Below are 27,335 nucleotides of genomic sequence, written 5' to 3'. Positions count from 1 at the left end.
ACGAGAATCGGAATTGTATTTTCTAAAGCATCTCGCGGTGATTAATGGGGAATTACAAATCGTCGTTCCGCTTACACCGCCGGAATTTCGACGTAGGATATAATTATGACGAATGTATAATATGGCTGGAATAATGTGTAAAAATAATCGTTTTTATAAGAACGACGCAGCCCGTGAGACGACCGCGTACGTTTAAGCGTGGAGATTCCATCGAGGTACAAAGCGGCGATGGTAATAACGGCGGGGAAGAGCAGAGCGGGGAGGAAAAAAACGTTTCAAACAAAACCGTAATTACGGCGTCGCGTTTTTTTTTTTTTTTTTTTTAAGGGCGCGCACGGTTCGAATGAGAAATGACACGCGTCTGATCTGCGATGGTTTCAACGCGAATGCACGACGTTCCCGCATGAATTATACGACTAACAAGCCGCGACGATGGCGCGCGGCGGACACCGCTGCATAATTATCCGTCTTAATTGGACGGATAATAAATTCCTTTCAGTTTCGCGCGCAGATCACATTCTTGCGAGGGCGGCTAAAGTGCACGTTGTCTTCTCGCGCGGATCCTGCGGACTCGCGGGGAGTTGCGATGAGAGACAGGGAGAGGGAGGGAGAAGGACGACGACCAACGGTTTGTCAAGGGTTTCTCGGGGAACAGATTGCATTAAACAACACGGGCGGGCTGACGTATCTTCTTAATTAACAAACCCCGCGGCCTCACATTCATTACAGAGTCGCGGACGTAATGATGTTTGCTGAACTTACGCGCGCCTCTGATGCCGCTCGCGAATGCACGTCGTCGCGCCGCGCCGTGGCGGTGCATTCTGTTTGCACGCGAAACTTTCGTCATCGCGACGATTATTGGATAATGCATGTGTGCACCGCCGTGCGGCTACCGTGGCATTAACGGTATATGTGCAATGCAGCGCGCGGTACGTTTCATGATATGCGAAACGCGTGACACGCCTTCCGTAAAAAGAAAAAAAAAACCTTTTGCTTCTCCCTGCCAGGAATTCCGCGTCGCGAACTACCCCGTCGAACCACGACGCGCGCGCAACATCGACGACTGTGGTCCGTCGGTGGTCAAGTAGGAAACATTCCGCCAACGCGAAACGATAATGCATAATGCACGTCAAAGCACGTGTGCCCGGCAGGATGCGAAAACGGCGGTGGCGAAGCGGCCCGGTGAAACTTTTTCGCGGCGGTAGGAACAATTTGCGGAACTCGACACACGATCTCTCTTCCGGCGCGGCTCAAAGGACTCAAAGGGCGGTCGCGACGGCACCACGTATGTGCGTAAAAAATAGACAAACGAGAGAGAGAGAGAGAGAGAGAGAGAGAGAGAGAGAGAGAGAGAGAGAGAGAGAGAAAGAGAATATACCTGGCAAGCGGGGAAGAAAGTATTATGAAGCGCGGAATACATTAGCCACATAAATCTATCTTTTGCTCTTTATGTGTTTCGTAATAGCTCTTTTAACAAGCACGAGAAGCGTTTAGCTTTTTCTCTCAAAATATTGCTACTGTTCATGCATTTTTGAACGAAATTAGTCATTAAGAAACAAAGAGGAATAAGAAGAGTAAGAAACAATTTCACATTTTGTTTCTTGTTTATTGAAGAAAATTGAAAATTAAAAATTAGAAACTTAGAGTTTAACAATAACAATAATCTCTTTCATTGCTAATGTACATACAATGGCAACAAATTTTGCAGCTGCAAGAGACGTAAAAGAGAATAATATACGCAATTGATGAAGCACCAGCTAAGCTCCTTCAAAGCTTATTAGTAAAAAATAGTAAAAGACAAGATTTACTGTATAAAATATTTATATAGAAAAAACGATTTTCTAAGTAAATTTTTAAATATTTTAACAAAACTTTTTTCCAATGTATTTAAAACTATTTTACTACGTAAAATTGTCATCTGCTTTGTCGTATAAATTTGTGCTCTTAGATGCAGAAATAATGCAGAAAGAAATCTTTTTTTCTTTTTTAAGGCTAGAGATAATGTACAGCTTATCGCTTCAATGGGAAATAGGGTAACCGTTTGTCGCCTTTGAATGATACGCGGAATATTGCAGTGTGGGTCACCAACGTGACGCGGTTCGTATTTGCGTTAATCACGGTGTGCGTTTCCGTGTGCATCTGCATAGCGCGTCAGATAATCGGACTACATAGTTGTAAGTACGTGCGATTGCATACAGAGAAACATATTACTACTATTGTATTTTATAATTGCGATGAATAAAATATGAAATATGTCTTGTATCTAAATAATACGTATAGTTTAGTTCTGAAATAAGAATTTTTTCATCGCAAAAAAAATAAAAATGACTTATTCCGTGTGCATATTTTATATTGTAGAATAATATATGTAGATCCTATACTCCCGTATAATTTTGCCTATGACGAAATATAATTTACAATGACAGTCGGCTCAGGCCGATTAATAAACTCATAACGTGCCTCGCGGCTTTCGTCTGGCGTTTTATTTATTTCGCGTCGCCACGTCCGGACCAAAAGAGGTGCACGTTCAAACACACGGCAGCGAGTTAAAATTTTACAACTAGCGGAAACGTGAACGCGGTACATCTCGCTCTCCCGCAAAAATGGAATTGCATGTCGCGCGGAGGACAAGCTTACGTTCCTGGTACCTGGGGGAAATGCGCCCGGGTTAATTTCACGCTTCGGTATCGAATGGACGGTGTCACTATCATCGCTGCGGACCATTACGATCCTGACACCACGCTGACAGTTCACGCTCTTTATTTCATTCCGCCGTCACGGCGGCTCCTGTTCGATTTCGCTCGAAAAGGCCAGGTGACATCCTATGCAGCGTTACGTATCCAACATATTTTATTACCTTTCCCTGTTTGCTAATCGAAATGGAGCGTCAGTGTTAGACAATTTGGATGACGAAAGTGGTATTAAATTGAAAGATATCGGAATACTGAATTTTTTACTGTGCGACTTTTTCAACATATTTTATTTTATAGTGGAAAAGACAATAGACGTGACCTCATTTCAAAATTTTAAAATTCATTAGGAATAATTATTCTTAATAATGTAGTTTAAAGACTCTTTCAAAAATAGGTAATCTAATAGGTTTGAAAATGGAACACACTGCACACGTAATATAGTACTAAGTTTAGTTTGCCTGCACGTCGCCACGAACAATGCATTACGTGTAAACTTAAGCAACGGAATGCATACCGTTGCACCATGTCATGTATCTCGCAAATTAGACGTGACGTAATTACCGTTGTAGTTATATTGACTAAAATCAGCGCCGGTGCGAGCTGCGCGACTCAATCCTCACCGTTTGCGGAAGGATCTCGTGGCATCCCGATGCTCGAAATTCAAAGACAGAATGTCCCTTTGATATTCAAGAACCTCCCCATAGCTCGCTGCGAATTCCTTACGTACCGACGTGTTTCGGACGGTTCAGCGAAATCATTGCGTACCAACGGTTTAGCTTTGTTGACACAATCTCATCGAGAGACCCGTGCAATTTCTCTAGTTCGTGAAGGCTACAGCCGCTCTCTTAATATGTGATATCAATTTTATAAATTGACATATGTGTTAAATTTTTCATTATTTATCGAACGTCCTATATGTTTTGTTCATTTTGGATCTTTTTAAAATAATTTTGTCATTTTTAAAAAATATAATTAAACAGTTTCTTGTTATATTAATACTGAAAAAATTTGAAAAACGTTATTTACATCTTTTTATTGACAATTATTGACTCAAATGTAAGAGAAAAATTTTCGACAAAAATATTCAAACGATGTAAACTCAGATGCACTGTTCTGCTACAAATTTCTCTTTATCGAGTCACCTCACTTGATTTAGATAGAACAGCACTATAATACCACGGCAACTTCGACAGCTCGACAGTCGGATATCCCATATTTCTGTGACGGTACTTCCATAGCGGCGATTCGAAACCCTGAATAATATCCGTCGCAAAACGGCAAAGCCGCAAGTGGCACTTTTCGGATAACGTCGGATAAACTCTCGCGTTGCGCGGAAAACGTGTATGTTTCGTTCGAACGAGACGCGCAAAGAAGTGACACGCATTAAAATGAAGACGTGCCAGCGCATGTCGGCATAAAGCAAGGGGGGGAATGCTGGGAGACGGTAAACAGAGTCGTATAATTTTTCCAAATGGCATCGCCGAGTAATATGCCGGCTACGCGGCAGTAAGCCGCGAACTAAATCTGATAATTGAGTTTTATGCCATCGCACGTTGACGTAAATCCCCGCGAATACGGCATGTCCCGTCGTCGTCGTCGTACGGCGCCTCCACTTATCTTCTCAGCATTAAGGGGGCCACCGTTGCAGCTCGGTACAGAATTAAAGCGGCGAAAGGCAAAAAAGAGCAGTGGCGCGAGTCTCCTCAATGCTTAGAGTCAGAAATTGTGCGCCGGTTTTATTTTAGGTTAATTTACAGATTTTGCCATTAATTATTTCGCGAGAACTTAAATCTAAAAATCTATTTCTAAACTTATGTGGAAGTTACAAAAATATATTTTTTGAACCCGCAAACATTCATGACATCTATAAGCTTTAGGAATTATGAAAAAGCGAGGGAAGAAGAAATAAATCAATAATTTATTTTTATTTTTATATCATTTTAATTCTATTTTAATTTTTTAAATAAATATAAGTTTCTTTCTTTCTTAAAATATAGGAGTTTAAAGAATGCGCTTATTTTCTGTTTCTATTAATAGTATTTTTTATGTCAGGGACCAAAGTAAATTATTTTCATGTCCTCCACAAAAAGGTTATTAAAAATTTTGATTTTGATTCTTACAGATAATTTTAACTATAGTTGAAAAATTTCTCGCGTTTCATACTTTAGAAATCTCTGACCCAAGATAGTTTCAATCGTATACAGACATGCAATAATTTTTTGAAAAAATTTCTAAAACTGTGCGTTCTTTTTCATCGGTCAGTTTCGGCAACACTTCGGTTGTATGAGCTACGCGCAATACAGTTAAACCCGATCAATTCTCTCGTACGAGAGAGGGAGAGAGGGAGAGAGAGAACTTGTATTATCCTACGAGACACTTAAATTGCCGCTTGTTACGCGGTGCCTGCGAGCCGCGAGCCATTGATCTTCCACGAGAGAATTAGCCGCTAAATTACGAACGCCCTTTGGATCGAATTGGACCGTTGACTACCGACGTGCTGTGCTCGGAATACCCGAGCGGCCTAATTGAAAATCACTTTCGCCCCGATTCAATTATGATAAAATGGTTAGCGGAAAAAGATCGTGCAAGAGATGCGTGGAAATAATTAAACGCATGGAGGCATTAAAATAACACCGACATAGAGAAAGAGAGAGAAAGAGGCGCAGCCTCATATTCGGAAGTAGAATAAGATTTTTGTTGCTCCATTATCGAATTTGCATTATGAAATGCAGTCACCGATGCTATATAATATATATATGGCGTTTGATGTATGCGCTGATAATTTAAATTCACAGGTTAATTTGCTCGGCACTTTGCTGCGAAATGTAAATTTAAATACGCATAAATGCGAAATAAAATAAAATTTACTTATTCAGCATCATTTAATCCCATATTAAATATCTATTTACGAAATGCGGCGGATCATATCTGACGTAAAAGGGCGTTACGTCAAAAATTAGCAGCGCGCTATCGGACGAATTAAGCTGAAATAAATTATATCGAAAGCCGGATCAAGTATTAATGAATCGCATGCAAAATAATTTCGTCAATTCACATCGCATAATTCTCGCTAAATACGCAGATCATTTTAATCAGTAGGAAAAATCATCAGGCGCCAGACGCTTGAAACAACACTCGATCGTCTCTAAATTTCGTAAATCCAACGTTTTCCATGAGAAATAACATTCGATACGTTTTATTCGAATCTCTGTTCCCTCATTCGCACTTTGAAAAGTTTTAGATCATACAACACGCGAGTTTCAACTTCGTGTCCCGTGATTTCCGGCGAATCGTGAACGATCGAGAGAAAGAGAGTGAGAGAGCCACTCGCAACCGGTTCAAGCACAATCGGAGATCTATTTGTGCCGGTCTGCCTTTGATTTACGACCCCGCGCCGACGGAATCGCTCAATCACCGCGGAATGACTGCTACGTTGAAGCGTCTAGAACGAACTATCTCGTTTCCGACTTGATCGCAGTCACCTGCCAGGTGCTCGCGTGCGCCACTTCAGTGACGTTTTTCTCGCATCCGCATCGGCATCATCGAGTCGAACAAACTGCCATTGTGAATTAGCTCGAGCTAATCATCGAATAATAGATCGAGAAATGAGACATCAAGCGATGAAATCAACGCCATTTCTTATACAGATAAAAACGAACGTGTCACCTTTATTTAACGCATGCTAATGCATATTGACATTTTTATATCGACAATATCAGCAATATTTAATTAATATGCCCATTGAAAATAAGGATGTCCATGTATAAAATCACATATTGTTAAGTAACAATACCGTCATTCTCCTTAAACATTGACTGTTGCAATAATAGTATTGATTATTGCACCGTATTCAAAATATCACATTTCACAAAAATCGATTCGAAATAATTATATGATTTCAGCTTTCACGCGTTTCTCGAAATACGCGAAACGTGCTCATTTCCCGACGGCTTTTATTTCTGTTCCTCCAACACTTGGACGCCTTCCGCGCCAAAGCTTATCTCGCTTATCGCGGTACGCCAGCCCCGGGTGCCGGAATCAATCCGATAACGCCGGTCTGATGAGATATCAAGCCGGGGCAGTTCGTGCCGGCGCGATCGGCGCACTCGATAAACACGACAATAAAGAATCCCGCTAGGTCCGACTACGTTGGCGTGTCGAATCGACGATGACAGAATCGATCGCCGATGTAGAGTCGCGGGCGAACGAACGAATGAGCGAGGGAGCGAGCGAGAACAGCGCGTGCCGTACATCGCCGGGGCCAAATCCTTTATATTGGCCACGTCGACAATCGCCCGGTGCATCGACGGGTAATTGAAGGTTGTAAAGAGGGGGTGAGGGAGGAAGGGGGGAACGCTAAGCCCGCTCACGGTCGGACAAAGGCCAGCGCGGGGACCAGCGCCGGAGAATTAACGAATCGATCGGCAATTAACATGCTCATTTTACCGGGCAATCGAGGCGAGTCGGGAAACCGGCGTAATTGCATCGTGATTATGGCGCATACCGCATTGTCCTCGTGCATTGTATACGTAAAACAGCCGAAGATTAATTAACGTGAAATAAAATCCCGAGCCGACGAGGCGATGCATTCTCGCGCGGGATGCACGCCCGTACGCGTGGTAACGATGGAAAAAAAGGCATCGGCTGCGCTTTCAAATTTCACATCGAGTACAACACGCGGATTTGATCGAACCAATCGCATTTTGAAAAGATTAAGTAATACTCAAGAACCACAGAAAAAAACAGGTAATGCGAGTACATTGAAGAATGCCGTGCTCATGTAAAAGAACTTTTTGCAATAAAAATGTGGAAGGGAATAGCAAAAGGCTGGGGGGGGGGAATTGTAAAAGCGAAGAATGCGATCGGACTTGCGTTCCTGAAGGGAACGGGAAAACTGAGCTTGAGCGTCGCAACGAATGAATCTTTGGTGAATGAATGGTAAAGAGAGGGTAAACGAACGATATTCCATTCTCGTTCCCATACGCGGGGTAAATAGACGTGGTGCGACGGAAACCGCAGAGGAGGGACGCGAGTACTTCCAGTGTACAAGTACTTCCGATATCCGTCGCCGTGTAATGCCGGCCGCACCACTGCACCGTCGCCATCGTCTCAACAAGGATCGATCGACCGCGTCGATGTCCGCGATACGTATGTACATTTTAATATCGTTCGATGTACGCGCGCGGTGTTCGACAGTCAAATTTCTCTAGAATAATTTGATAGCAAATTCAACTGGACGCACCAGTGCGCACTGGTGCACATTTAAAGCTGTCATATACATAAATATATCGCATAAAGATATGTATTTAATATAAATATATATAAACGACGAGTTAAACCGCTAAATCCACAATATATACTTTATTGTATTACACAGTGGAACGTGTATTTTATCATTCAAAATATTTGCATTTCACTTTTACATTTAAATTAGATCGGTGTACCGCAGCTTTAATGCACACCAGTACGCATTAGCGCAATCCAATTAAAACATTCACAAGAAACGTATCTTTTTGCTTACGCTATTAAAATAATATGATTTAACTTAATTAATATAATTCAACCGTTGGTCAATGGACCAACGCAAAACTTTTCATTTATAAAGATCTTACACGGTCAATAACATTGTTAGTATCAACAAATGCAATATTATTGCCCACGTATGGTCAATATTGATAGATTAGTAGAATATCTACTATCGGATCCAACATTTTCGAGTATCGGTATTGCTGTATGATATAAATTTTGACAGTGATAATAATCGTGAAGAGATATTTCCGTCAGTTTAGTTCCACAATTCATGAATGACATAAAATACCTTCCTCTATTTCGTTGTTCTTTTTAAATTTTAAAAAGGCGTGAAAGGAAAGTCATCTAAATTACGCTTGGCGGTGAATGTGTTAACTATCTCTCATCTGAAAAAGAATCGATGAATCTCATAGATCGTGAAATTTCGTTGCGAATGCAGCCTGTGCCGATATTATACGTACGTAGATTTTGCGCCTGTTTTATTGCCGTCGCGTGCACTTCGCGTGCTCGTTTTGCGAATTGCAGCTGTGCACGTTCGTTGCGCTTGGATTTTTGCCGCGCGATGGAATTTCGTTATTTCTGCCGTCGAGGAAGCAGTACCGTCGTACTTTCTTGTCAAAACAATGCGGGGGATCCGCATGCCACGAAAGAACATTTATACGTTCAGGGGAATACAATGCTCCGTATATATGGACTGGAAGCGGAAAGGTTTCTCGCGTTTGTTTTGTGGTTTTCGGCACAAATAACATTTTAAGGATCACTGCAATTTCAGTCACCGTGACCTGTTCCTCTCGCAGCCGTTTAAATGACTGAGTTGTTTAAATGAATGAGAGAAAAACACTTTACGACTAGATTTCGGTAAAAAATCTAAGCGTACGAATATATCACTTATTTGTTTCTCACACGGAAAGAACGAACTTTTTATTTTACTAAATAATAAATATCTAAAAATTTAAATTAATTCTGTTGGATTATTAAAATAATTGTGTAGCACACTTAAATTGGTTATTAGAATGTTAAAACTTTTTACAACCTTGCACAACGTGTCTGAGCGTCCTATATACATATTTCGATGATCCAACAAAATTGTTTTCAGAGCTTATCTAACTAAATTTAAAGCAAAATTGTACTTTCAAATTTTTAACCGACATCGATTCTCCCCATCGCATCGTTCCAAGATATCGGGGAAACTTGCCGCGTGATTCGCCACGAGTTGCGTGATGAAGTTTCGAAGTTCGGCGTTATTGAGCTGAGAAATTTGCAAATCTTCGCGTAATTCGCGCGCGAGGATGACGCGCGTCTGAAAAGTACATTAGCACGAACGCAATTTACGGTCTACGCGACGACGACGGCGGCGGCGGCGTCGTCGTCCCGATACGTTTGATTACACGACCGGAGATGCATCAAGTTTAAATTGAATAATGTCCGTTCCGCGAAACGAGCCTCCGTCGTCCGGTAACATTGCCGCGGTAATGATAATATATAATTCAATTAATGCCCCGTGCGCAACGGAGATAACGCGCTCATTCTAGTTTGCCGTTTCTGACTCGCCACACGTTGGCGCCCGCTTTAGCTGTTTTTCCCGACTCGCACCGTGATCTCGCTAATACTCCCTCGTTGGCATGCGTAACTTTATGGCCGTTACATCCGCATTGATGATTTTCCCGCAGCACGGTTTGCCATGTCGTCGAGTTAACAAAATATCGTAACTCGGAACATATCTCTCTCTCTCTCTCTCTCTCTCTCTCTTTCTCTTTCGGTTGATGAAACGCGGGAATATATGTGCGCAGAGTATGTTGCTTTTACTGTTAATATCCCAAAATGTACATCTTTTAGTGTAATTCATGCCGACTATTTACAGAGGAGTGTAGAAACGTAGTAATGGCCGGTATCTGCCAGTTCCATTATTGCCATTTATTCGCTAATCCCATTAATACTCCGAAAGGTATATTAATTTTCGATGTAATACTTTTTATCTTCCCCCGACGTAGGGAGATAAACCGGTCGCGTTTGATGAAATACACGCTCGTATACGTATGCGATGCACACGCATGCAATTATCATGGATACATTCGAATTTGAGCCATTTTACAATCTTTATCATTCATTTTCCCGTTTTCCCATCGAGAATATTGACGCGTAATGCTGCCGCGGGAACATTTTTAATTCAACTGTTCTATGATATTACTGCTAATTGATTCGATACATTTCATAAATAATGGCCATAAGCGTTTTTTTGTTTTTTTTTTTTTCCCCTCCCAGTACACCCGTTGCGCTCATCTTTCGGAATATGAGTATTTTCACATATTAGCGGAAGGAATTGCGTTCGCCTATCATCAATCTCCTCGGATCGAACGTAAACTTTCGTATTGTATCATTTTATGTTATTTCGTGCTCGGGGGGGTGAAATTGCATTTTCGATTCCACGCCGCCACTAGTGTATTCGTCACGCGGGTGGCGAGTAACTACTCGAAAAAAAATTATATATCTTAGTAAATATATCTTAGTATAAATATATACCTGGGTATTTCTCGTATATCCGTATCCCATAAACCTTTCGTCGTGGGGCGGCACGATATCCTTCGCCACGTAAAACGGCTCGTAAAGGAATTCGAAATTCGTCACGTCGTGACTAATGTAGACCTTACCTGTCTTTACGTTTTCATAATGTATATGGTTTGGTGACACGTCCTGCAGCCACCTGTAAAATAAAAAAATACTCCAAACATCTATGCCACGTACCGTCCATTTTATATTTTGCAGTTGATAATCGAGCGCATTTTATATACATACATAAAATTGCGAGCTTATATTACATGCATAAAACTCGTAATGTTGTTTACATAAAATATCTGGATTGTTAATTAAAAATATAACCTTCGAATAACAACAAAATTTGAGGATGCTCGTCAAATTATTATTAACAAATTATTATTGAAGTCGTACAAATAATACAACTTATTGTAAAAAAAAAACATTACAAATTCAAGGACTGTGTCACGTTGGCGTTTAATCAATTTCAATCAATGAGTACATAAATTGATTACTATTTTAATTGTTTCCCGATTAATTAAAGCGAATATAATTTCAAGAAATTTATAAAGAGATCCATATAACATTAAATAATGTATTTAATACAAAGTATCATTTACCTTGTGAAATTTGTGGCAAACTGATTATGTATGAAGACTTTCTGATGGAAGGGCCTGGCCAAGCCTTTCTTGGCGAGCCTGATTAACTCTGTCTTATTTTGGGGAAACCTCACGCGCGTGTCCAACTCGTATGTGGGTATTACATAGGCGCACTTATCACAGTTATCGTTCCTAAGGAACTCGTCGAGCACAACCGTTAGATTGAAGCTCGGAACAATGTCTACGTCCGTTAAAAACACATAGTCCGTCTGGCAGTTTTTGCGCGCTAAGTTTCGCATGTGGTTCTGCGGATAGACGTTTCGTATCCGCCAATTGGTCTGCTCGCTCGGCACGCGGGTCATGAGCTCGTTGAGGGTGGCTTCCGGTTTGGCACAGTCGACGAAATCCGGCAGATCGAAGACGCGCGGCTGCTTCTTGGGCGTGCGCATTTTCGGTACGGCCAGGGAGAAGATCACCCGCTCTCTGATGGATTCGTAGCATCGCCTCAGGTACACCAGGTAACGCTGCAGCACCTCGAACTCCTCGTCACCGGCGGCATAAAGCGCGACGGACATCGGTCCGGTCCAGTGCAAGGCAACTTGCACCAGCGAGTGTAGCTTTTCCACGGAGCTCTGGGTGGCCAGGCACACTCGATATGTTTGCGAAAGCTCCATAAACCTACTGCCGACCAACACTGAGTCAAAGGTCCGGAATATCCGCCGGGCATCCCATCTGCCGAGTTTAATGTCCAGCTTGAGACTGTTAGAGTCAGGTGACGTGGGCTGGTAATCCTGAGTGATGCATTCCGACTGTTGCTCGTGCTTGACGAGGGTGCCGAGATTCCATTCGGTGACAGCGCTCACCTCCACTTCTCGCGGAATCGCTTCCGGCGTGCAAGTCTCTGATTGCAACAGTAGGAACGTCAGCAGCATATTCGACAGCGCTAAGATGATCACGCTCGTCAGACTGAGATTCCATGGTCGGCATCCCAGCTGGAAGAAAAAAAAAATAACGAACACATGACTCTGGTTTATCGTTCGTTTTGCGCCGGACATTGGGGGTGTCATTTTAAAAAGTTTAATTTTCAACTTTGAAAATATACTATAATTTTTTATGAAATTAGACAGTTTGGTAGATCAGCAGTACAAGTAATATGTCCTACGTGTTTCTGGAAACAAAATCACTAGGATTTAATAAATATACGGAAAGAATAATTTTGTTGAAGTATCTAAAAATTTAGTTATAGATACAGATCGTGTACGTTTTTCGTTCTTTCCGCGCATTTACGGACATCAAAAATCGAACTCACCATAATGATAGTTTTGGTAATATATGTGTGTAATGTATGAAACAAAGTGTGTGATAATATATATGCGACGGTAACTGGTATTAAGCTCTGCCGTAGGACATAAGTTATCACCAAATTACCATTCTCGTGCTCGAGGAAAGGGACGAAGTCGCTGAAAACACGACGTAGAAAATAATCGTGAGGCGAATATATCGTGTGTTCTCGTCATAACATGTTCGCGTTAAGGCCGAGGAACAGGCTTCACCGTGGCGCATTTTATGTTTGCCACTTATTCTTCCAGAACCACGAGGCACAATGTGTCGCCGGCTAGTGTGAATAATTTCATAGGGATACGTGAGCGGAATAAAACGGACCATGGTGAGATGAGGCCGCCGTATAACGACGAATCTTGCATTAGTCCCCGGCGGCACACTAACGTCTCGTGAAACATTACGCCGAATAAAACAAATGTTTTGCGAAAAACAGTGTGTACAAAATTTTTTATTTATTTCCAGCACATAATTCGCAACTAAAATGCATTTGTTCGCAGGATAAGCGTTTTGTTTTGCGAAATAACTCTAATGAAATGCATCAATTTTTTAAATTAAATACATAAAATAATAGAAAGCACAATTCAGCATTTGGTTGTTTAATTGTGGAACTACTATAAATTTGAAAAGAAAATTAGCGCTGAGACCAGAAAAGAATCGCTTCTGTGACTAGAACACGAGACTAAAACAAACGGCAGGAAAATACACTTTGCAAAATGCAGTCAAGCATACGAGCGTTGTTCTACACCATTTCTGAACATATCAAAACGTGTAATCGGATTATATCCTTCGCGCGTATTTGCGAGGGAAGTCAAGAAAGCCAAGCGGGATGCGTTTAAACTGGAGATATTTCGCTCTCTTCTATAAATAGCGAGATTACCGTGGCACGCATTGGAGCAATTTCAGAAAAACATGAGCAAAAGCGTAGTTTTTGTTTAAAACTAAAAAAAATGCAATATTTGAATATTTTACTTTTAACTTGAAAGTATTTTGATAATGAAATAATAATGAGATTAAAAAACGTCATTTATTATTTTCTTAAAATTACATGTTAATATAATGTGGATATTTCATATACTTCTATGTGCGCTTAATTTAAATAATGTATGTAAAAACGGAATTATAAAAACAAAAACTATAATATTTACAATATGTACACTGCGCCAGAATTAATGTTATTATATTATTATAAAAGATGCAAACACAGTATGTTTTTATAATATCCTAATTAAAAGTATACAGTATAATCTCACATAAATTCTCGAAAACACTCGGAAATATAGTTTTTGTCTGCGAAGAGATAAAAGATCTTTCCCTGCATGATGCATTAATTAAAGTATTTTGTTTTTATAAATCAATTATAATTACTTGTGTGAATTCTGCTATATTAATTTATAATATTTTTAAATAATACATATTTAGAACGTCCACAATACAGTAGAATAATTTGGAAAAAAAATTCTAAAAACGTAACTGAAAATCAAGATACAAAGTTTGCAAATTTTTATTTTTGAAGTTGTGGATTTGTGTTTTTAGCTTATGAATTAAATTGATAAGTTAAGATAAAGAAAACGACAGCATATATTTTCAGAACAAAAACAAGCGAGAAATCATTCGTTCGTTGAAAAAATTGCTACCGTGATATAAAATATTTTCTCTATGAAAGACTAAAAAAATACAAAAACAATGAAAATTAAAAGCGTCCAAAGGGTTCTATGTTACAATCACAATTGTAAACTGAATGTAACATCTTATCCAATCAGGAGAAAAGATACAATCACCGTACAGCTCTCGTCGAACAGACATTGATTTTTGTTTCTCCTCAAAGCAGCGAAATTCCAATATTTTGTTCTCAATTTGCTGCGGATACGGCAATGTACAAGAAATCTTGCCCTGGAAACCCTTTTATGTCGTTTCTAAAATAATCCAAAAATTTTTCACCGTCTCACGCTGTGTCATCCTAATAATATAAACTAACTTTCATGTTTCTATTTATATTTTTAACGCCATATGTATAATTTTAGGATCCTGAGCTAAGACTCGCGGCACGTTACTGCTCTACTAAGGTTTCCTGAAATGCGATGCTAAAACTAGATGCGTGTCAGGTTATTCGCCGCGGGACGTCGAACGCTCGAGTATCGGCCCACGCAAAAATCACTAAACCACGACGAAGCATTCGACGCCCGGGAAATCCGCCCTAATGCGCCTTGGGGGAACAATGTGTTGCATCGCGGGCGTAAGCGCGTCGGTCGTAAGTATCCTACCGTAGCAAGTTCCACGGCGAGGGCAAAGGGCGGCCACGGTGTTACCTACTAACTGCAAACCCACCGAAAATTATATACACACCGATAAGAACTTCGCGGCAACCCTTCCCTGCACCGCCGCCCAACGCCCGCTTTCCATCTGGATGTTCAACCGGCGGAACTAACACCCGAGGTAAGATCTTCGCGCCCGAGGGATATAAATCATTCCTCTACCTCCTCTATTTCCTTCTCTCCCTCGCCCCCTCTCCTCCCCCTGAGTGCCCCTCAGCCTTCCCGCATCGACCTCATGCGGTCTCACCGACGGGCAAACGTTGGCTATTCGGACGTGCGGTGGTCGTCTTTTCGTGCGCGCGAGTGCGCGAAGGAAGTCTCGAGTGGAAATGCATCTGCTGAAGGAGCCTTGACCGACTTTGTAAAAGCGGATATCGAATGCATTAGGGCGCGGAACGAGTTGCCCGCGTAATGTACTCTCCCGCGTGATGTTATGCTTTCGCGAGTTACAGCTTGTGTGCGTTGCCCGTATCCCGTGTGTGTGTGTGTGTGTGTGTGTGTGTGTGTGTGTGTGTGTGTGTATTTGTGACGCACGTATGCATACCGCAACGCATTACACGCCGTTTCTCTCGCGGGACAGGCTGTACTCGATGGATATGGCAAGCGCAAATGTTTGACGATTCGAAGGCGCATCCAGCGTGGTACGGTCGTCAGCCCTCAACGCCGACGGGGAACCAGTAAGGGCGACGACACACATCTCCGCGATATTCCGTGTGTTATCTCAGCGGGCGGGTTGCGGGATCATGAATAAGAATGAGATTTCTGCCGTTTTCCCTCGTCTTTTTTTTTTTTATCTCCAGACGATTATAAGCTTAACAGATCTCGCGTCCGACGCTCTCTCCCCAGACACATTTACATCCGATGTGGCGATTGAGTGAAATAGTTTCAATTTTTTCAACGTAGGCCGCAGCTCCAACGTTGGCTCCGTTCCAATTTAAAAATTCCGCGCCGGTGAAATTATCCAATTACAAGTATTACTGGCAGCGATGTTTGGCGTACTGAGGAAACAAAATGTTAGCATGAGAATTAATTGCTCGATGCCCGGCCTCAATTCTGGCGATCGGCCGATGTGGAGTTTTATTGTACTATCAAGCTCTCTCTCTCTCTCTCTCTCTGTTTATAACGTAACCCACGAAGCAGCAACGTATGCACCGTATGTTTACCGTGCGTTTTAACGGATAATATTTGAAAACGACGGAGCGCGTTACACATGTAAGTCCTGGACTAGCCGTTAAACGCGTCACCGGAGGGAAAAAAATACGGAGCGTGGCGGAATTGTTTAAAACAAGGAGCGAAGCACCGCGCGAATTCCGGCGTGCTACGTATATTTTTCTTAGTGCGCGCCGAGAAAGACTGCCATTACACACGACGGCGGTACGTAAACCGACCAACTTCGTCATAACTATTTTCTTATAATTTGTTCGGCAAACGCGATTTTTCCGCCATCGTGTTTTCGTTCCATTTCGCCGCCTGTCGTATCATTATTATTGCGAAAAAAAGTGCGAACGGGTAAGTACCCGCGCGCCGCGCAATCACCTTTGTTTCGCGCGAAGAAAAACGGAGGAGCGATGTTGCGCAACGTCGCGCTTGAAAACCTACGCGGGGAGATGCACCGCGGATGAACCAAGAGTAAACTCGTAACTATACGCTTTTGTTAGGGCAACATGATACCAGGGTTAAATCCTGCATTAAGACGTATGCTTCAGCCGTTGTCACGTAATTCAGTATATACAGAGGAAAAATATAAAGACTATACCTCCCGGAATATTCCAAATGAAAGTAGCACGGATAGAGAGATTTTTCATAAAGGTTTTACCTGCGCCGAGAGATGTAAAAAATGAAATAAAATAATGAGTACTTGAATGAAATAATAAATAGCTACTTTTCAATATTCGCGTTACGAACATCAAGACAAGAGGGCTACCGAAAAGCTACCGCATGTTATTATTACGAAAGTTCTAGACGTTCCTTCTCTCATTGCCAGCGTCCGCGACGGAAGGACGGAGCGTCGCCGTTGAGAGGAAACATCAGTTGCAGGGATTTTTACAACCCAGTGCGGAAACCCCCGGAGTGCATCCGTGCACGCCGGTGTAAAACGCGAGAAAATTCCTGCCGCCGTCGACGTCCTCCGCCCGAGAGGACACAACCGCCGCGCGTGTCCTCCGTGTCCGTATGTATTAACTCGTCGTGACGTCACGCACGGCTGCGGGAAAAAGAGGATGAAAGAGAAACGAGAGACGTCTCGTCCTTCGTCGTCGTCGTCGTGTTCCCTCCGCAAGGATGTTTGCATGCTATTACCGCCGGCAAATCCCTACGTCGCGCGCAGCGGACGCTCATTACAATTGCAAGAGGAGGACTGGAGCGTGTGCTCGGGCGCTCACAGGGTAATATCAGAATGCATTGGGATGTGCATTCGGAAGTGTCTCGATTCCGCGTTCTTCAAGGGGGTCGGCCGTCCGTCCCTCTTTACCCTCTTTCGTCCCAACGACCGGCGACGCGGCGGCCGCCGCATAAAGGGGCGGAGAAATTTAATATTTTCGTGCTCGAGGGGAAACTCTCTCCAAGTCCATTAAAGATGAACCGCGCGCACATAAACGAGGGTCCCTCGTGCGATCAATCTCTGTATCGATTGATATTTAAAGATTGAGGGGGGGAGTTTAATTAAACCAGTGAAATTTCCGGGAGAGCGCTCAGTACATGAGATATTTATGAGATGTTTATTGCAAGTCTAGATTGACGTGCGTACACGTGTACGAGTTGAAAGATATATATTGAAAAGTACATATATATATATATATATATATATTTTTTTTTTTTTTAAAGGATATATGATATTTTCTCTCTTCGTGTCCGCGACGTTTTGAATTTCAAACTGTTTGAATACAGATCATCTCCCTCTCTGGTCTCATCATGCTTGCCTGCAGAATCCGGTCAGCGATCGACGTCGCACAGTGACATCAAACGTTCGTCAATCGCGTCCACCACAAAGTAGCATCGTTCCCCGATAAATGCCGCGCCTTGTGCGGTAAGCATACGTGAGCTCGTGTGGACGTCGCTTGCAAATACGCGGCGATTGCGGCGGTAACAGCGACCATGATCCACGTGAAGGAGATGAAAGAGGAAGATCGATAGGTTGGATCTGCGCTTTGCGCGTCACCAAAGCCGATCAACGTCGGTCGGACAACACAACTGTCGGGGGCGCGCATACAGTTACTCGATATTCATTCCCGAGGGCCAAAGAGCACTTACGCAAATGTGTAACAGGCTTAAAAACACCGATGTAACTTAAAAAAGAAAAGAGAGAAAAGAGGGAAGGATATGTAAAAGGAAGAGCTGCATTTTCAGACGATCAGCGAAATAAGGGATGCGCGCGGCATGTCGCCAATGACAATATCGAAGCTCCTAGTCTGGTAAATTCGAAATTTTAATTGTCCTCGTGTCTGATTCTCGCGTACGCACATTCTTAATTGTGAGGAGAGATCGATTGCGGCCAAATAGCCAAAACGGAAACGCGTCGTCACCGATGATCGTACAAAGCTCCAACGACCTATGGTAATTCGAACACGATGGAAACTCGTGTGCGCATTCAGGTAGCTGCCTGCCAACGTACGGCTCTACACGTCTCTCTATACATAGTACACGAGGACGGTGTAGACACTAACGTAGCTATGTGAAGTACTCTCTGACGGAGGCGCAGCGACGGTCCCGATGTGTACGGAAGGTGGAGTCACGGCATGATTGATTATGCGAACACGTTGTTATCACTGATTCAGTCTGCAGCGTGTAGCAGCGCGCGCTCGTACCGGCTGGAACCGACCGTCGAATGTGTGCACATTACACAACTAACCCATTATCAAATTGTGTACTTGGGCTGCGGTTCTCGCTTGCGCTCACGAATCGCGAAACGACCGCTCCGGGCGAAGATAAAACATTCGGAACCCTCGGTGAAAATCTCCCTAGCTTCGTAAAGCAGAGATCCAAGAATTAAGTTCCTTCAATCGCGCTTCAACCTTTGTTGACCTTTTACGGCGATTACTCGCGTATGCAACGTCCGTTCCTCTATATAAACCTTAAAACTTCGGAATTGTGATTTCAAAGTCATTAAACAACATTAAAATTTTATCATTAAAGAGATTTTTACTTATATTAATATAAAAAATGTTTGACTTTGAAATCAGGATTCCGGTCTTTTAATGTTTGATTAATTATTAATGTAATTACGGGTTTTATATATACTAACGTAAGTAGTGCGGTATAAGAAACATATGTTATTGCATCTGCATAATCAATTAAAAACAATTTTAAAAAATATACATTTATTTCAGGGGTTTAACGCGTTCTATTATATGGTATAAAGAATCGCTTATTACTTGTACATATATAATTCTATAAATCATTGATATTTATTGGGAACATCTTTTTTTTGGAACTGAATTTCTTAAAAATTTAGAGCTTTACGTTCTCAATCTCGTCGCAATCAAGTGATCGGCTCGGTGACCGCACGAATATACGCTCACCAATAGTGTTTTATAATTCAGCGGCAAACAGATTACAAGATTGCCAATTGTTTATTCTGGTCTACAGCACGTGATGGCGAGCGATCTTTGTGCATTTGTATGAAATTACTTTTGCAACGTAGCTACACGCACGCTCGACCATCACGAGAGAAGTCCAGGATAACTTTCGTGCAATTTTTTTTTTTCATATCCCAACGTACCTGATCCCGACGCGACGGTCTGGATAGTTTCGATAACGGACGCATGTTCTATGCACGACGCTGTCCGAAAACCGCGAGCTGACGCGTGATTTCGTAGTTTTCGATGAAAGATCCATGCTCCCCGTACGTGCCGCTAGATTGACGAGCAAATCCGAATGCAATACCTGCGGTTATTAATAAAATAAAGCAATCAAAGAGTCGATGTTTTGCGGATATTTTTGCCTTTACCTTTATTAATAATTATTCACATCCGTCATTCATTTCCGCGTTTCCTTTATTACGCAACGTGAAAATACCTATAGATACCTTTGATATGAAAAACAAGAACTAATAAACGTATCTATAATGAATAAAAAAGTGATTAATGTGCAGTAACGTATTTTCGACCAATAGCATACTAGAGATCTCAAAAATATCTCTCTATAGCGATTCTTTCGCTGTTGTTAATGTTTTCCTCAATTTAACAAATTAAAATCTTTACACTTCAATAATAACAATTATGTTTCAGGTATTTATTCTTATTTATGATTTATTTTTGAAAAGTATACGTTGCAGACAGTAAGTTCCTTTTTTATTTCGCCCAATATTCGCGTATCATTGTTCTTTATCAAATGATTTGTTATCTACCATGATTGGTTTATCTATACCATGAACATTTTTGTTCCACATTTATACACATTCCCCTTTTTCACTACAGACTGTTTTCATTCACTTTGCTTGATATCAATCTTGATTTGTTATCGCGTAGTAAACGCTAATCCACATTCCCTGTCAGCGATACATTTTTTTTCATCGCGCCTGTTTTTATTTCGCATTTTGTATTTTGCCGTCCTAAAAACATACGATAAATTCTATTCTGTATTGCCGCTGCGGAATGGGATGAAAGAAAGAAAGCTCGAATGCCGACGTATAACGAGGGGGGGGAGGAAAGAGAGAAAGAGAGAGAGAGAGAAAGAGAGAGAGCGGAGTTTCGCGTGCAGATAACGGATAAAGACTAAATTCCGCCTTTCAATTTCGCCGCAGTCCCATTTTACTTCTGGTTCAGTGCCTGGATGCAACGGGGCTGCGCACCGCCGTGCCGGTGCAACGTCGGCGCGCTCCAATGTAACTTAGCTCGAGAATAAACTGAATACCATTCATTACGGTAACCCATCTCGTGCACGGGCGCCAACGTCGAAGGCGCCACTGAAAAGCTGAGAATTGGAAATTCTTTGAAACTCGTCCCTCTCTCCTCGTCCTATCTCTCGCTTTCTCCCACACCGTCCCGCGCAACCCAACCCCGTCGGATACAACGGCTGAAAAGGGCCATTCGAGAGAGAGATGCGGTCCGCGATAATAAACGAATTTCGCCCATTCTCCCTGGCCGAGACGGTAGGCCGGCGTATGTATTATCGAGTAACTCTCGACTGTGGTATCTGTCGAACCGGAGGCAGCGCGGCGCGTTCGATACCTCGTCGTTGAATCGTTTTATGCTAAGCGCTTAACAAAAAAAAGAAATAGAACGATAAAAAATTACTCTATCATTCTGGCGCCGTCCTTTCGGTGTTCATTTGTTCTCGTTCTTGAGTCTCTATCGCTTGAGACTTCCGCGCGGGGCACGCTTGCTCATGAAAATGTACGCTAGACTTCGTTATCTGCTAATAAATTTCTACTCTATCTTCGCCGGAAAATATAAGTGGATTAAAAGGGGCAATCGATAGAGATTCATTCTGCAATATGAATTTCTTATCTGTGACGTCGCGGGTTAAATTTTTATTGCCTTCTTTTAATTCGCCTGATTTTTCGCGGATAACAAAAAATAATAAACGTTGGCGCGACGAGACACTTTAAGAGATACTTCGAAGATGGAAAGACGAGGGCTCCAAACGTTCCGAGGCGATTTAAAATATAATCTCTTTAATTTATAAGCGAAGTGGATTCGTGGAAAGGAACTCTCTTAATCCGTCATTTAGAAACGCTACCCATGTAATTACCGACTGCATATGAGTGCAAAAGCTAGTTAGACACTTTCGATGGGAGAGCGCTTGGGAAGGAAATCTTACGGTAAAGTCACACAGGAGCAGAAGTACATCATCGTTGCAGGAGTTAAGGACGAGAGTCATCCTCGTCGAGTGGCGAAACCACTGCAATTAAGCAACTACCCTCACCTTTCCGCCCTCCACTTTCTTCTTTCTCCCCTTCTTTCCCCCTTAGCGTCTCGCTCGCGAATCCATCTTTTTGCGTCTTTACGCGATAATTAGCGCATCTTCAATTTTCCTGCCGTTGCACGTATTTGCCCTGCATAACTGCTGAGATAATTAAACAAGCTGTGATTCTAAGACGTGTCACTGGCAGCCGGCGACGCAAGGGGTGATCCACAAGGGGACAACTCGGGAACGCGACGGGAAGGCAGTCAAGCCTGTTTCTTCGCGAGTTTTCTGTTTCTCAGACATGTAAATCACATCAGTCTCCCGCGAAATCGTCCCAGGTAATCACTGCATCTCTTGCGCGAAGCACTATTATTAACGTCGGAAAATCAACCGGGATTGATTAAGTATGCGCCGGTGTAAAGAATAAAAAAAATGATACCAAAAAGTGACATTATAAAACGAAATGTGAACTGTGAGCACGGTTTTTACGATTGCCGAAATACGCCCTATGTGGTACGTACCTACATCCGCAGGAAAATTTAGCGACGTAATTAGTAATGCATTATACCCGTAGGTGTAAAGTAAAAGTAGGAACGAGTTTAAACCAATTAAAACCGATTTATTTCCTAAAATAATTTACTTTTAAACTCGCGAATAAATATGCCGAGTCTTGATTAAGCGAAGGGGAAAAAGTGCTCGGCAAACTCGCGCGTTTAACGGAACAGTAAATTCAGCATACTTTCTTTCTGTGGGGGAAAAAATAGAATTAATAATACTGAACTGGATTACTTTACCATACTCTCAGACAACAATGCGTAACGCGGGGAAAAAATTTTTCGAGAATTTTTTTCATTTTTGAGTACGTGAAATTAAATTATTCTCTCGTATATCCTTTATTTCAAAAAGGGTAAATATTATATTCGGAATGCGAAAACACGCGTGTTCGCCCTTTAATAAGAGCCCTTTATCAAATCCGACGCGATACGGCAGCGTATATTCTTGCAAGATTCGTACTTCATCACGCAGAATAGAAGCCGTGCATCCCGTTAAAAACGACGCGTGTAAACGTGCAAAACGGAAGCGTCACGCGGGAGTAAAAATAAATAAAAATAAATAAAAATATTTCAGAGCCGGAGCGCCGAGGGACTTCAGACGGACGATGCCGGTATTCGCCGTTCTAGTATAATGCAACGTTTTCGATTTGCACATCCGGCACGCATCCGAGCCCATTGAACAGCCGGAAACGATAAAACAATATACCTGGTCGCGCTCTCGCGAGCCTCGCATCGAAAACACTTGGAAAATGTATTGAAAACACTCGAAAATGATTGAAATCAAACAAGTTACGAGGTTGACGAGCGAGAGGGCGAGAGATTGGACGGGGGGGGGGGGGGTGAGAAAGAGGATTCTATCGGTCATCCCCGTATCCCAAATACGCGCGGCGGGGTCGATAGTTCAGATCGAACCGGCGATTTCGGACGCTGCTCGCCGGTAGGAGGATACTATCAACGAGAGCAGTGGCACAGAAGGGTAACTCGACCGCGAATAAATTGGTCGTTTCGGGGTCGGTATATCCACGTCGAGTACTCTATATTTTCGCTCCGGACTGGCCGATCAAGCATCCGGCGGATTATACGGACGCTGATTTTCGTCAGCTCATTCGGCAACGTGACATAACGCAAAACTCGGCTGGCTACGTATACGTCTTTATTATTTTTGACGCGCACCTGGCCACCTGGGGTGGTTCTAAATTCATCTCGGACAACACGCGCGCTGATGATCAATACCCATTGCATTATAAATTACATTCTGATTCTATTTCAGAAACATCACATTTTTTTTACAATTTATGAATTGAATATTTGCTCGGGACCGTAATGATTGAGATCTGATGAAAAATGCACCGCCGCATTGTAAAAAAATACTTTGATCGATTTTCTATGTTTATTGCTAAAGTTTACAATATACATTTGCATCGCACGCGTTGTAATTATTCGTTGTAGAAAGCTGTGTGGAAAGCTTCGAAATGGCCGGACTATTTTATCAAACTTGCATCGGCAGCGAATTATTGTGCGAACAGAATGAGAAACCAGTTGGAGAAATTGCACCACGTATTTAAAAAACAAATGCAACGTGAGATGTGTAATTTTTTACTCTCTTCTGCTGAATATGTGTTTGTATAGTAGTTATATACATAGAATATAGAAAATGTATGAATTTTGTTAATCATTATCACAAACAATTACACATTTAATAAATAATAATCCCCCTTAGTATCGCGTATAATAATTATCATTTAGTATGGTAAAGTTAACGTTTCTATTGTTAATATTTGTGTAAAAACCATTACCGTAAACCATTACGAACTCAACGACAGGCTCGTCGCAAAAAGGGCCACGGTAGCCAATGTAGAATAATAAACGTGCCGCAATTAAAACATAAATAATAACAGTTTACATAAATAATCGTCGGTATCGATGTGGCCGTTAATGAAACGCTGTTAATTATTAGATTTATTCGTTAATAATTGCCAAGCGGAGTGATGAGCCAAGCCAATAATTAACGGGACAACGTAGCGGAGTGGACGAATTAACGCGCGATGAATCCGCAATTAGGAAAAAACCACCACCGTCGATTCCACGTGGGCATTCATGTAATATACAAGCTTATGGAAGCGTAAAATATGGATAAAATCAACGCTCGCGTGTGTTCAGGGAAAACTTTGTTTACGCATTAGACGGACAATGATTACACCGATTATTTCGATAGGGAGTCATTAAGTAAGCTGCTATCATCATAATCTGCTTGTATATTACGGGCAATCACGCACGCACGCACGCACGCACGCATGCATTAATTGGCATTTTCTACCCTGAGCCTCTTATAAAAATTTCTGCATAAAACTTGCATCGCGGGACAGCGATGCATAAAATATTAACAGCTTTTTATAGAGATTTTCCTATTCAGGGAAAACAAAAGAAAAGGATTCAGATTATAACGCGGAAACAGCAGCGACTATATTAATAAGTAATGTACCCTTAAGCATTAATTACTCGTTCTGGAAGCGTGATATATTATAAATGGTACAACCGATATCGCATTGTTGTAATCCGATGCTCAATTATACACACTCACACACACACACACACACACACACACATGAAAAAAAATTCTCAAGTATTTCACACAAACTGTAACAAAGTTCACATCGAGTAATTGCATCTAGTTAGATAAACAGCATAATACAAACTGTTTTCTCGGTAAATTTTATCTTTTTTAATCGATTTATTTGTAATATATTCATCGATGGAAATCGAATTGCCTTGTTCTTCGCATAATTAATATAAAACCGATAATTTAACATCGCGGGAACTGGCGGGTACGAAACGAATGCGAAAGCACAGTGTATTAACACTTCTCGTTCGCCGTCAACTCATTAAGACAGCTTTTATAGAGCCGGATAACCGGCGCGATTATTACCTCGCCTAAAGCGTCCCCAATCAACGGAGCGTATTCTTGTATAGATATGCGAGCGCGTGTCAAGGGATGGACGGGCATAAACGGATGCCGAGGGAGAAGAGCGAACGTAGAGAAATAGAAGATAATTCTCGTTGTTCCACGCTGGACGCCCGCGAGGCGCCTACCACTTCAAAGCCACATCGCGCGCGCCCATTCGCCTCTCCTGTCTCCCCCTCCACCCCTCTTTTCTCTCACACACACACTCTCTCTCTCTCTCTCTCTCTCTCTCTCTCTCTCTCTCTCTCTCTCTCTCTTTTCCGCCATTGAATCTCTCATCGAACCCGGTATCTGGCAGTTAATGAACTGCCCCTCGGCAGTAGCAACGTACTCGCGCTGTCTAGGAACCAACCGCTGTGGAACCATTATCCATTTACATAAAGGACCGCTGCAGAACCGGAATTGATTACGTAGGATTTAAACTTCGCTCCCTTTCTCCAAGGACTACCCCCTCCCCCTCCCGTTCCGCATCGTCGCGGATTAATAGTGTTATACTACTGAATGCGGCGCGATTTTCATTGTGCCTTGCAAGACACTAGTACTGTTATAAGAATTACACCAAGATTATTGGTGTAATTACCAGGCGACTCTTGTATTAATGTTTAAAATTGTCCCTCGAGGGATCTCCCTCTCCCTTTATTTGGGGTATGTGATTTTATGGAAGAAATGAAGGATTACAAATTCGTCAATTAATGCCAGAATTTAAAATAATATTTGATATGATTTTATTACCCAGCATATATATGTACAGATTTATTGCGATTTTTATTTAATTCTGAATTTATTTGATTAAAAAGTCTATTTGTGCATCACTATGTATTAAAATCGCCGATTGAATTATGGATTTAATATATCCAGATATAATAATGCTGCAACGTTTTTATCGTTCATCAATACGTAATTTCCTACAGTTGCAGGTAAAATTCCTATATAAAATCTCATAGCTCGATGTGAAAGCTCATAAAAGCGTGCCTATCGATGGGCATCTTAGCCACTATCGATGACAGCAAATACAAATAACGCGTCGCTCATATATACGTAGAAGCAAACATCTATCACGGACGAAGCGTATATCCGCGCGTGCAGGAAAGCGGTATATCAATGTCATAAATTATGAATAAGGGAGCGGCGCAGCGTGGCCGCCGACCGTTATAGATCGCACGAACTTGTTACATCAATTAAAAATCAGCGCGTCATAGACCTCGAGACCCCTTAGCAACGCATCAATAACTCGACAAGGCTATAAAGCGCTGTATCAAGCGGAAAGAGAAAAAGACGTGCAGTCGACATGAGGCAAAGGCAACTCGAAACTACCGCACCACGTGAAGGGAGGGGGTGGTTTCGTCTCTCTCAGTGGCGACATCTCTCTCAGTCCGTTCGTCATCGGGCACAGCTGATGTTCGCCAACACAACAAGTACAAGGCGAGCAACACTCCTCTACCGTCGCCTCCACGAGCCCCCGTGATCGTAGACGCGCATTCGCATGCTATCGTCATTCCTCCTCCGGACAACGACGAGCGCCGTCGCGCACCCCCCCCTGTTCCCTCGCACAAGATGCTCGCTCGCTCGCTCACCTGAACCATTGATGTGTGCTGGCACGCGAGACAAACTCCTTCCCCTCTCGGTGACGGCAGCCTGATGGCGAAGACGGCCGAACCTGGTTGACGCTCACATTCGTACATCCGCCGTCGATAGTACCATCGACCTAGTAGTACGTCCGTACAATGGGGGACGACGCGCACACGTCGCGCGCTGACGCGAGCTGACCGCTCGCTCGCCCGATCAGACCGCACGCACGCACCCTCGCGCGGCCACGCCCGCGTGTCTTCCCCGTCGCGCACGACACGTCAGAGGGAAATCCGAGGGAAAAAAAAGGAAAGCACTCTCTCGTGCGTTTATTTACGGAACCCCGGACCTCGCGAGTTATCGGAGACGGCTCTCTCTCTCTCTCTCTCTCTCTCTCTCTC

General features: G+C 42.4%; 1 protein-coding gene across 1 annotated transcript in view; it reads right to left on the bottom strand.

Moving 5' to 3' along the window:
- LOC105830447 (beta-1,4-glucuronyltransferase 1) overlaps window positions 1–27,335 on the bottom strand; it is a 32,641-nt gene extending 5,306 nt beyond the window's left edge. Inside the window, exons 1-3 of the mRNA XM_012669766.3 lie at window positions 26,943–27,335; window positions 11,375–12,345; window positions 10,743–10,923 (exon numbers count right to left, since the gene is read on the bottom strand). Coding sequence (XP_012525220.1) covers window positions 10,743–10,923; window positions 11,375–12,345; window positions 26,943–27,050 — 1,260 coding nt within the window. The 5' untranslated portion in view covers window positions 27,051–27,335. The remainder of the gene's footprint in view (window positions 1–10,742; window positions 10,924–11,374; window positions 12,346–26,942) is intronic.

This window comes from Monomorium pharaonis, chromosome 1 (genome assembly GCF_013373865.1).
Source record: "Monomorium pharaonis isolate MP-MQ-018 chromosome 1, ASM1337386v2, whole genome shotgun sequence".
NCBI lineage: Eukaryota > Metazoa > Arthropoda > Insecta > Hymenoptera > Formicidae > Monomorium > Monomorium pharaonis.
Note: the sequence above shows the minus strand (reverse complement) of the source record. Positions and strands in the feature narration are given on the sequence as shown.